At 40.2% G+C, this 12,590-nt stretch overlaps 1 protein-coding gene across 1 annotated transcript; it reads right to left on the reverse strand.

The window, feature by feature from the left end:
* Positions 1 to 412: 412 nt before the first annotated feature.
* LOC307262990 (uncharacterized protein) lies at positions 413 to 11,180 on the reverse strand (the record flags this gene model as incomplete). The annotated part of the gene is made up of 9 exons (XM_080044009.1): positions 413 to 1,043; positions 1,239 to 1,397; positions 2,350 to 2,417; positions 2,562 to 2,605; positions 3,424 to 3,474; positions 6,502 to 6,543; positions 6,806 to 6,856; positions 10,236 to 10,294; positions 11,162 to 11,180. 8 exons carry the CDS (start codon positions 11,178 to 11,180, stop codon positions 1,375 to 1,377), a joined length of 357 nt encoding a protein of 118 aa, XP_079900135.1. The 3' UTR covers positions 413 to 1,043; positions 1,239 to 1,374.
* Between the last annotated feature and the right edge of the window lie 1,410 nt (positions 11,181 to 12,590).

The raw sequence follows: 12,590 nt of genomic DNA on the forward strand, positions 1-12,590 counted from the left end.
GTAAGATATGTGTTTTTGGGATCACTGAATTCCCTCTGTGACATAAGAAAACATTAAAACTTTTTTTTTTTTTTTTTCATAAAATCGAATTGATTCTGAAGTTCATACAGAATATGTGGAGAAATTAAACTAAGAGGCATTCTGTAAGCATTCAGTTGATACTCAAAGAATACACTTCCTGTGCTGGCATCAGGGAAAATATTAAGATTTTCTGGACATCAGATGTAATGGTGGGAACGAAGCGCAGGAGCAGCAATAAGTCGTGTGTGATTTTCTGCATAGTGTAACCAAAGCATAAGAAAAACATATGATGTAAATAAAGAAAATGGCAGTTCGACATTTTTAAACTGTATTGACTTGAAAATTGACTATAAACGAAATTTCAAAGATGTAAAACACAACAGAGTAAACAAATATGTATTTTTAATAAAAAAAATATGGGTCCCTAACTATGACCAAAATATACAGTAATAAGACTATGTACATAATTCACAGGGCAGGGTACACTGGGCTGGAGTCTAGTCCTCATCAGTACCATGTCGGCTGGGGATAAAACTTTTGTAGATCCCATTGGGGTCTGGGTATTCGTCACGTATTCTCCAAACACAGCAACTTGGTATGATAACTCTGTAGCCTTGTCCAAGTTGACCATACTGCCAAATGACATACTGTCTAGATGCAGCAAGGCGGAACTGCCTGTGGCTTTCGCCCGGTGTTTGTCCATCTTCTAATGCTCGGGTGTCATTCCAGATGCGTCTGGCCAGGCGGAGGACCCCCGGCTGCAAGATGAAGGCATCCATGTGAGGCAGGACAGAGATGCAATTTTCCAGCGTTTGTCGGCAGCACACCTTCTCAATGTCTCTGATCATATGCCTGCATCTGCCACAGACACACCACTCTGGTGGCCCGGGTGTTCCAATAATTTGGGAAGCATCCTGAACCTGTGACTGTGCCAGCAGGTCAAACATCATGCTTGGGTCCCGTTGCAGGCAGGTCAGAAGCAGCTCATGACACTGTGTGAGGTCCAGCGCTTGAATTCTAGCCTGAAATAGTAGATATTTTCATGTCAATACATGTTGCAAAGATCATGATTTTTTTAAACAAATAGAAATAGGCTGCTGGACATCTAATCCAAAGAGGAAGAGGAAGAGGAAGAAGAAGAAGAAGAAGAAGAGGAAGAAGAGGAAGAAGAAGAAGAAGAAGAAGAAGAAGAAGAAACTAATATGGTGCTGCTTTACCTGCTCAGCGGCAATCCTCTGCTGCTGAAAGTGCTGAACTCTGAGTAGATCATCACGAGTAGAATCATCATCATCATAATAATCATCATCATCATCAAAATCGTCATCTCCCTCGGTGAAAGCGTCAAGGCTGGAGTCAGGATCTACGCCACTGTCCTCCTAGAAGCACCAACATGTAAAAACAAAGACAGAACATGTTTTAACTTTATAAGAATATCAGGGTGAAGAGAGACATGGGAACACTTTCTGAAAATACATGTTTTGCATATATATTTTTTTTTACTGTAAATCATATCTCTGTGAAATGATGATGAAGCTAAAATTCTAGATAAAAAGCAAAATGTGTTTCCAATATCTCTGCCAAGTTTGAATATTATGTAGTGAGGCAGAGCAAAATGACAGGAATTCATGTTATGTTATTCGCTGTATACACACAGAACACACTGTATTTATACCTTTGTATTATTTGGCTGCTGGTTATATAGGTTTTTTGTCATACGGGAATAATAGTGGTAGTGTTGGATTCATCAGGGGCTTAGCTTTCATATAAGGTGAATAGAGCATCGGAGCACTAGAAATGGAAATGTGTACAGTGGGTTGAGTTTCTGACACTATTCAGATTTTGATATTTGATAATAACATGCTTGGTGTTGGAGTTGTGTTTGGTCTGTGTGAAAATGATTTATATGTGCTTGTAGAGGAGTTTCTTCTGTTTAATTTGATGTGCACTATGACTTTTATTTTTTACATAATTAGGGCAGTGTGTTATTACTCTAGCTGTGGAGAACTCCCCAGGGTCCCACATGTTGGACCCAAATGTCTATTTATTATAAAGTTCAAGCTTTCGACATTGAAGCATCATTTTTTGAACAGAGTGATAAAGTTAACCACGCGCTAGCCGGTAGCAGACAAAACCGTAACCGACGTTACACTGAAAACAAAACAGCTGAGACCGCTTATTAGATAACATTAGCGGTAGACCTACAGTGTTTGAAAGAAAATACGATGAATTCTACAAAAAAAAATTATAACTAAAAAAAATAGAGCAAATAAATGGTGCACATAACAACCATTGAACTGAAAAATATATATGTGTATGTAAATAACTTACCGGTGCTTCTGAATCCGGATCCATTACTTTGGTAAACGTTCCGTGCGCGGAGGCAGTAGGTTGTAAGTCTGCTTAAAAAAAGAACACAGGGGATGGGAATGAGGGGGTGGGGCGTTAGAGGCGGGATGTTATGATCGTGCTGTAATTCTCAATTGCAAGATCGGTAAGAGTCCCTTTAAAGAAGGAAAACACATGTAGCAATAATAACTAACCTGATTTCAGTCCAGTCTGTCAGGGACTTCACCTCCTTACAAACCTGAAACACAAGAAAACATTTTAATTTTCACATTAGTTGTAGTCACATCAGCTGGGACTGGCTCCAGCTCACTGAAGGATCCGCCGGATAAGCAAATGGATGGTTTATTTCTCCCCTCAGAAACGTTGGCTTGTCAGGGCCAAAGATGCAACTTTCGACTTCACACACATTCAGAGCCCAGTGCAAGTCATCAGGGGGAGAGAGAGGGACTGCTAATACTGCATTTATTTATATTAAATTATGTATAATAAGTCCACATGTAGCCGGCCTGCTGCTGCTTCGGCTAATTCTGCGTTGTGTAAATGAACGCGAGTCGGGAAAACTGCTTTCTTGCCGAGGGAGTCTCTATTTTTCTGGGTCCAAAAAACAATAAACCAGCACGGCCATTAATGATGTGCACGACACGTGAACACCTCTAAAACACAAGGAGACACGAGCACATGAAACTCAATACAACAAAAACTGCCATACTGGATAAATAACAACATTCCTACACTAAAACGAGCGTCTTACATGACTAAAGAGCAAGTGCAACTTCCTCAAAACATTATTTACAAATCGGTTACATGTTTTACCGTGTTTAATCACTTTTATACACTCATTTAGAGGAGCACTGAACATTATTACCTCTCTTATCCAGGGCAAATTGCTGACTGAAGAGCATGTCCATGCTGAAGAGGTTAGCGCGAAATAACAGGAAGTGACCTCACGGGTAACAACAGAATCACACATCCCAGGGTTTCAAAATAAAAGCTCTCAAAACAAATAAATAAATAAATAAAAGCATAAAAGGATTATTGGTGAAATATAACACACACCTGTTGGAGTCCAGGCCAGTGTAAGTGGTGTTTCCCCTTGTTGAAAAAGATCTGAAAAGAACAAAGCCATGTGTTACTGTGTGGTAATGAATGACCTTAAAGGTGCAGTGTGTAATATGACATCATCAAGACAGTTCTAGAAAGTTCCAGAATGCAACACTCCCTGGATAACCCCACCCCTTTTGAATAATAACAGAAGCTACAGTGGCCTTCAAGGACAAGAACAATTCTAAATTTTAAACAATGCACCTGATGACATTCCAACCAACATGGATGCCTCCATAAGACTTGCCCTCTCAATGTACAAAATGTAATATTAACATTTGTAATTCTCCACTCAAGAGGATTATTCAGATTATTAGAAGAGGTGATTTTACACCAAAAAGGACATATTTATTAATGAGGATATTGATTTTAGCTAATACATTACTTAAAATGTTACACAGTGCCCCTTTAACATTTGACAAACATTGACCAGTTTCTCACCTCAGAAACGTTGGCTTGTCAGGGCCAAAGATGCAACTTTTGACTTCACACACATTCAGAGCCCAGTGCAAGTCATCAGGGGCCTGTTTCAGGTAGCTGGTTTTACATACTCTGGGTTTAACCCTGCGCTCTGAGTTGGTAAACTCAGAGCGCAGGGTTGATAAGCAACTCTGGGTTTTCGGTTTCAGAACAGTGGATCAGCGTTGGGTTAATCAACTCTGAGCGTGTTCACTCTGGGTGGAGCGTGTGCATAAAAGCCATCGTCAATGGATCGCTGATAACATGATTCACCATGGAAACAGAAGAAACAAATGATTGATCCTCCCACTTCTCCACTTCTCAAAAAAGAAAAAAAGAAATCTCCGCTCCTCCCACTAGAGTTAGAAATATTAACGAATGAGTTTATGGTAGCCTATGGAGAAGAATTAACGGGATATTGTCTCATAACTCTGATCTAATCTCCTCGGCAATTCAGAAAAAAACAGAGCAAACATTTTTTGTCAAGATAATCATTTCGCTTCCGTATGAGAAGCCATAGTCTATCTTAAAAAGTTACGCATATCAGCTGTAAAGTAATAAAGCTGGCGCGGCACAGCATTACTGACAGTGCCTAAAGCCTACTGTGCAGTAAACAGAACAGACTGTCGCTTCTTTTAAATGGGGAGTGAAATACATTAACGTCAAGACACATTAGGTGACAGTTTCCATTGAAGAGCCTGATTGATTTATTACCAGATCCATTTTCCTCAAGTGATCACAGTTTAAATTATTATATAATTTTTATATTCATATTAGGCTATTTAACGAGGCTTGTCTGTGACTTTAGGATCGCACAAGTGAACTACAACGATCGCGTGCAGCCGCAGCGTTACATGAATCCACCTGACATAAATCTGTTCAGTGGCACAGACGTTAAAAAACATACAATAGGCTACAAATAGGTTTATTAATCTGAATGTAGAGCATGTCACGATGTGTAAGGTGGCCGCCTATATGAACGGACCGAGGGCTGAGAACAAGGCTACTGATCAGATAAATGATTGGTCAAACGTAAAATCATCAGGAAATGATAAAAACATCCCGATGGAGATTTCTATAGAGTGATTTTGCTTCAAACTGTACAGGGACGCGTGTGACAGTGACACTCTTTCTTCAGTCGGAGCTGCAGCGTAAAGTGAAAACAAACTCAGGGTAGGTCTAACCACCTATCCAGCAGGTTAGACCCACGGCGTATGTTGCCGCAGTAACTGACTCTCGGTTGCACTGAACCTGCTACCTGAAACGGAAAACCCAGAGTTTCCACCAACTCAGAGCGAACAAACTCTGGGTTGCCTCAAAACCAGCTACCTGAAACAGGCCCCAGGGGAGAGGCACAGACACATCCACATTGAAGTGACTTCACACAACTTGAAGGAATTTAAGTCATCCATGCATATATCAGAAGCACAGGACTACAGACACTGATCAAGTATAGCTAGTTGTCACCACTAAAATACTCTACTTAACATCCAGTAAAATGTGACATGTACAAAATAGTAGAAAGCTTGAAGACAACTTCAACACAGTATTATATTAAACAAAGACATATTGCTCCAACACACAATTAACAGGAGTCTTTAAACTCTCATTTGAGCGCAATATCAACTGCAGGGTAGAGACAGTTAAACAGGTTTAACCTAAATGTGCCAACAAAAGCCAAACTATGCGACAGTTTCATTTAATGAACAACTTTATATTTGATATAAATTTGCATTCTGCACACACCCCTTGTAGTGGGGGGGATATGTGCCATGCTGTAGTATGTCAACTCTACATTGTTGGATAAATACAGCAAAAGACAACAGTCCATGTGAGTGGTGATAGTGTCATGTATTTAGTTCCATACTCATTTTTCATTTGATTTTACAAGATAAACTGGTTTTCAAATGGACCATTGGATAAAATTGGATCAACCTACAGTTTACCTACTCTAGTATTTGTAAAGAGGAAACAAACAATTTCAAGATGTAGTTTTATTTTGAGAAAATACAGAATATAAAAACAACATTCAATGTTACAAAAAAAACACCAGAATATGAAATTACAAGATTGTTATGATTCAGATGATGTCGTCTGCTTGAAAGCCGTTACCTGGAGAAGACAGGAAGAAACAGAAGTTCAGACAAACTATTCAAACAGAATAAGATTCAATGTATGTTTTCAGTGACTGTCTCCTCAGACCCTGCCATGTCAGTAGCAGAGCCGCACTTTTATCAACACTGATTATTCTGAGCCCAGTGCAAGACATCACAGGAGACTAGCATTTAAAAAAGGTGGAGTCAGTGATTCTGAAGAATGCTCGTTGTCAAAATCAGTGAATACCTCCTCACAATTTGCTACCTGTGTGCGCTAAAAACTCTGTCTTTGTTTAAATACCCGTTTGGAGAGCCTGGGCTGTGTATTAACAGATTCATTTTCAGCGCGCGCACACACACACACACGCACGCAGCAGATTGTGAGGAGACATTCACTGAAGTGATTTTGACAAGCTTTCCTCCAGTATCTCTGACTCCACCTTAAAGAAGGAAAACATATGTAGCAATAATAACTAACCTGATTTGAGTCCAGTCTGAGGGACTTCACCTCCTTACAAACCTGAAAAACACAAGAAAACATTTTAATTTTCACATTAGTTTTAGTCACATCAGCTGGGACTGGCTCCAGCCCACTGAAGGATCAGCCGGATAAGCAAATGGATGGTTTATTTCTCTCCTCAGAAACGTTGGCTTGTCAGGGCCAAAGATGCAACTTTCGACTTCACACACATTCAGAGCCCAGTGCAAGTCATCAGGGGAGAGGGAGGGACTGCTAATACTGCATTTATTTATATTTAATTATGTATAATAAGTCCACAAACCTTTTGGAGTCCAGTCCAGTGTAAGTGGCGTTTCTCCTTGTTGAAAAAGATCTGAAAAGAACAAAACCATGTGTTATTGTGTGGTAAATAATGACGGTTGACATTGGACCAACATTAACCCATTTTCTCCTCAGAAACGTTGGCTTGTCAGGGCCAAAGATGCAACTTTTGACTTCACACACATTCAGAGCCCAGTGCAAGTCATCAGGGGAGAGGGACAGACACGTCAACGTGAGTTCACAAAACTTGAAGGAATTAAAGTAATCCATGCACACATCAGAAGCACAGGACTACAGACACTGATCAAGTATAGCTAGTGTCACCACTAAAATACTCTACTTAACATTGTTTATCAGCACGGTAAAACGTCACATTTACACAGTAGTGGAAAGCTTGAAGATACTTCAACGCAGTAGTTATATTAAAAACAAAGACATATTGCCTCCAAAACACCAATAACAAGGGTCCTTAAACTCTCCTTTGAGCACAATACCATAGTTTCTATAGTGACAGCTTCCCGTTCACATGTCTGCCTAGTTAGAAAAAGGTATTCTTTTAACAGAACTGCTGGTTTCAGTTATGTCTGATATACTCAGTCGTGCATTGTTGCTCTCCAGTGGTCAATTTATAACAATACTTTTGTCTATTGTGATATTTTAACTTCAGTAACCATGATTCTAATGTCTTTTACAAACCTTTTAGAGCCCACACACGAGTCGAGTCCAGGAGCCGTTTCACTTGATCTGAAAAGTGAAAAAAAAAAAATCACGTGTTATTGTGTTGTTAAAGAACAGAACTTTTGACAAACATTGACCAGTTTCTCTCCTCAGAAACGTTGGCTTGTCAGGGCCAAAGATGCAACTTTTGACTTCACACACATTCAGAGCCCAGTGCAAGTCATCAGGGGAGAGGGAGCGCTAATACTGCATTTATCAGACCTGCAAACTCATAGGAGGTGAAAAAGGTGACAAACACCCGTCCCTTCTGGGGGGAGGGGGGTCGGGTGTTTTTCGCTGTCCAAATGATTGACTAATGTTAAATATCATTCACACAACCAGAGTTTTCCACTATTGCCTCCAATGTCCAGCTGGATGAAAATAATAGCCAGCTGAGATCCTGACCCTCCTAGGGGGGTCTGGGGGTATGCCCCCCCGGGAGATTTTATTTTAACTTTTTAAAGTGAAATGCATGAATCTGGTGCACTTTGAGAGGAAAATTAAGAGGCTAAATCTGAGAAATTTTGTGTGAATAAATAATTTGGAGACACTGGGTCAGATGAATTAGAAGCTATTGAAGAAAGACACTTGGATTTTCCATTAAAATGTTCATTTAAAATAAAATGTTATGCAGGGTCCTCTGGGTTGGGCTTGGTGCTCTTTTTCTTTTATGGGACATATTTCTCTGTAATGTAATGAATACATTTAAATGCAATGAGAGGAACGAAGCAGAAGAACTCTGTTGTCCAGCTATCTTTTTTTCCACAGACGAGGCTGAAATAGGTTCTACAGTGCATGGGCATCCGAGCCCCATTTCCAAATGTTTTTAAATAAACTCAATACACACTGTGCATGGACGTGAACGTGACGTGATCAGTTAAACTTGGATTACCTCCCAGATGAACTGATTAAATTATTGGGCTATTAACTATCTAGACCAAAACATTGTATTCATTTTTTTGTATGATATAATAATATGATGTTAATATCAAACACATAAAAAAAAAAAAAAAAAAAAAAATTGGGGGGGGGGGCCTGTCGGTCGGGGGCCCTAAGCAACCCCTAAATTTGCTTGTGCCTCGGGCCCGGCTCTGATTGTGAGCGCACTGCAGACGCTTCATTTCTGCAATGTGCGCTCATTAAAATGTCAGCTTCACTTAAGCGTCAACAGTTGTGTGGGTCAGAACAGTGCAGTGCAAAATATGCAGCATAAAGTTATAACATTCGTCAACGACCGTGATGTTAAATCACCTTCACACAAAGCCTCCGCCCGAGCAAAGCAGCGAGTCGATCGCTGTGACGGTGAAAATCACCGGGACTCGGGAGACCTCGCCAGTGTGAGCGAGTGAGACGCCGCTCAGAAAAAACTCTGTGGTTTGATGGATGAAATCACAGTCGGGGATATCCTGCCCGTTAACGTTGTCTACGGGAACGGCTTACGCGATCTGTTTCTATATATCGAGTCTAAATCATGGACATATACAGAATACAGAGAGCCATGTCGGCAAACTGACAGCGCGACTAAATAAAGGGACTGTACAGTGAGCTGCGTCCCTCCGTTACTTTCTGTTTTCAGCCGAGTAGGCTAAGTCACATTCACCTCTAAACCATTGACAGTGTTTAATCAAAGCCTCTAATTTTTTATTTTGTATTATCAAAAACGCTTTGATTGAGACTTTTAGCCAATTCTAAAGTCTGAACACACACACAGCGGCAGCATTAGTGATACTTTACGGTGCCCGATCTTAACGCTGATTGGACAATAGGCTACTCATGACGTCTACCAAAGATGTTTTATTGCCAAGATGACTATATTCCCTTGTCTCACACTACGGTAACTCGCCCACACAGTCCAGTCTGGGAAGCGCTGGCTGACTTTTCTGGCAGCTGCCGCTACCCCTACCCCCCCCCCCCCCTCCCAAAAACAAAAACTCTTCGGATCTATACGATTCACGTGGGTCATATATTTTGATTCAAAACGGCGAAAATCGCCGAAAAGCGACGAGTTTGCAGGTATGATTTATTTATATTAAATAATGTATAATAAGTCCACACACCTGTTGGAGTCCAGGCCAGTGTTAAGTGGTGTTTCCCCTTGTTGAAAAAGATCTGAAAAGAACAAAGCCATGTGTTACTGTGTGGCAATGAATGACCTTAACATTTGACAAACGTTGAACAGTTTCTCTCCTCAGAAACGTTGGCTTGTCAGGGCCAAAGATGCAACTTTTGACTTCACACACATTCAGAGCCCAGTGCAAGTCATCAGGGGAGAGGCACAGACACATCCACATTGAAGTGACTTCACACATCTTGAAGGAATTGAAGTCATCCATGCATATATCAGAAGCACAAGTGATCAAGTATAGCTAGTTGTCACCACTAAAATACTCTACTTAACATAACGGTAAAATGTGACATGTACAAAATAGTAGAAAGCTTGAAGATACTTCAACACAGTATTATATTAAACAAAGACATAATGCCTCCAACACACCATTAACAAGGGTCCTGAAACTCCTTTGAGGGCAATATCATTTTCTCTATAGTGACAGCTCTGCAGTTAGATTTCGGCCTACATTTCTTTCAAAGTTAGATTTAACAAAACTTCAAGTTTCAGTTATGCCCAATAGAAACACACATCCATAAGTCAAATTGTAATTTTATAACCACACCTTTGTCTATTGTGATATTTAGATATATGCAATCATGATTACACTGTCCTGTACAAACCTTTTAACAGCCAACATTGAGTCCAGGAGCCGTTTCACTTTATCTGAAAAGTGGAGAAAAAAAATCACGCGTTATTGTGTTGTTAAAAAACAGAACTTTTGACAAACGTTGACCAGTTTCTCTCCTCAGAAACGTTGGCTTGTCAGGGCCAAAGATGCAACTTTTGACTTCACACACATTCAGAGCCCAGTGCAAGTCATCAGGGGAGAGGGACAGACACATCAACGTGCATTACACCTATAAAACTATACTAACACACAACAACACGTTGTTTATTAGTCTGTATCTTCATATGCAGCTCTTTAAAACGGTATATAATTGTTAGCAAGCTACCATGCTACTGTAACACGTTAGGCCGACCACGTGGAGACAGGCCCACCCAGTGTTACAGGACATTTCAGCTGCAGTTACGAGCCCAAACCAAATCCCACTCAGAATTATCTCGATTTAATGTTTTCAACGTTTAACACGAGACAACAAGATACCTTAATGTCCACGTGTTCTAGGTAGCGGCCACGCGTCTCCAGTTAAAATCGGTACACAACAAATCGAGCAAAGGTGGCTTACATTTCAGCAGCACACGTTTTTCTACAGCTAGCCACTAGCATTAACAACACCGATGATCACTTTTAGCAGCAGTTTATGTGAACGTTTTCCGCTAACACAACCAACACGCTGTTGTATTTCACGTGTGCACAGTTACCACTATACTATTCTACTACTCCGAATATAAATACTCAAGTAAAAAAACAAACTTTACTTGGATAAAATGCGCAAAGTTCTTACCAGTTCATCTAGAGTTGTTTCAACCGAGACAGACAGCGACAAACTGACCGAGGCTGCCCCTCCTTCTTCGTTGTTTTAACACTCGCAGTTAGCAGCGAGGTTATAACTCATTACCGCCACCTACCGGAATTGACTGGAACCATGGCGACAGGACAAGGCTTCCCCACGGTATGCTGCAGTGCTAGCTTTAGATATATTAGGTTCATAGTCTGCAACAATATTGAAAATAAAGAGCTGGTAACTCTGTGTGAGATTTATCAGTTGATGAATGAGAAAAGTCAGGTCATTTGTTGAGTCACTGTATGTCTGTATAATGTCTTTATAGGTGCAGTACCAGAAATTGGCCAGCAGATGTCGTCATTTTGAATGTGAGACTATTCCAAGCTATGAATCATTTCCAACACAACTAGACATGTGGTTCAGGACCCTTCTTAAAGCTTTATTCCAGACAGTTGATTATGAGCGCACATGGACTTCCATTTAGATCAGCTGGACCCCAAATGTTTCCTGTGTCAGTGGCCTAAGAAATACCTTTACAAAATAACTTCATGAAGCCTGGTTTCATTTATTAAACATATTTCCAAATGAATCTGAAGGTCAGAACTAATATTTTAAAGCCCCCAGAGGGAAAATGTTAATTGTGGAATTTGACTGTATAAATAAAATTGACTTAGAAGTAAACAAGTTAAATGTGCTTGAGTTCCAAAACATTTTCAATTAGCACTTTGTGACTGGATTTTGAAGTCACATCTGCCCTTTATATTAGTATCTATTAAATAAAGATGTTTCTCTGTGTGTGTCTCAAATGTTCATCCAATATTCTTCACACTTAGTGGCTAAAGACCCAACAATATCAAGTGATGAGGTGAAGATGTTTAGTTATTTATTCTATATTACTTCCAACACTCCTACACTAAATGCGTAAGGCCGTTGAGTTTGTTATTTCTGTGTTCCTTTAGAAACATGGCGGTGCAACATGGCGGCCTCAGCTCCCGCTCCTATGTAGATACAAAAGGCTTGTTGTAAGGTTATAATAAAAAGCTATTATTTTTTGGGTGCAAGAACAACAGAATACTGTTGTAAAAAAAAAAGTATACATTTATCATGCCTATTTTACTAAAACCTGTCCGGATTTTCGCAAATCTGAATTTGGAAAACTTGGCCCAAGAAGAAGGTGGCCAGCCATGGAGTTCTAATCAGTAGTATGCTCCTTTATCCTTCCTTCAATCATATAGAACAATGACTTAATATAATATACCACTTAAAGCTAATCTATTATCATTCTAACCACAGGATCTCACAGTGTTATCATGGTATGTATCTACCTTCCCTCCTCCTTTGATTATAGGGATAGTGTGTTTGTGCTGGTTGCACAACAACGCTTAACAGCTGTCTATTAACGTGGCATGTTCTGGCAGGACGGGGTTTTGGAGCTTATGTGAGTGCGTGTGTGTGTGTGTGTGTGTGCGTGTGTGTGCGTGTGTGTGTGTGTTTGTATGTGTGAGTAAAGCCTTCTTCAGGGGCCTTTGACTTCAAACAATCTGTGCCTTTTA

This window comes from Ammodytes marinus (genome assembly GCF_949987685.1).
Source record: "Ammodytes marinus genome assembly, chromosome: 16".
NCBI lineage: Eukaryota > Metazoa > Chordata > Actinopteri > Uranoscopiformes > Ammodytidae > Ammodytes > Ammodytes marinus.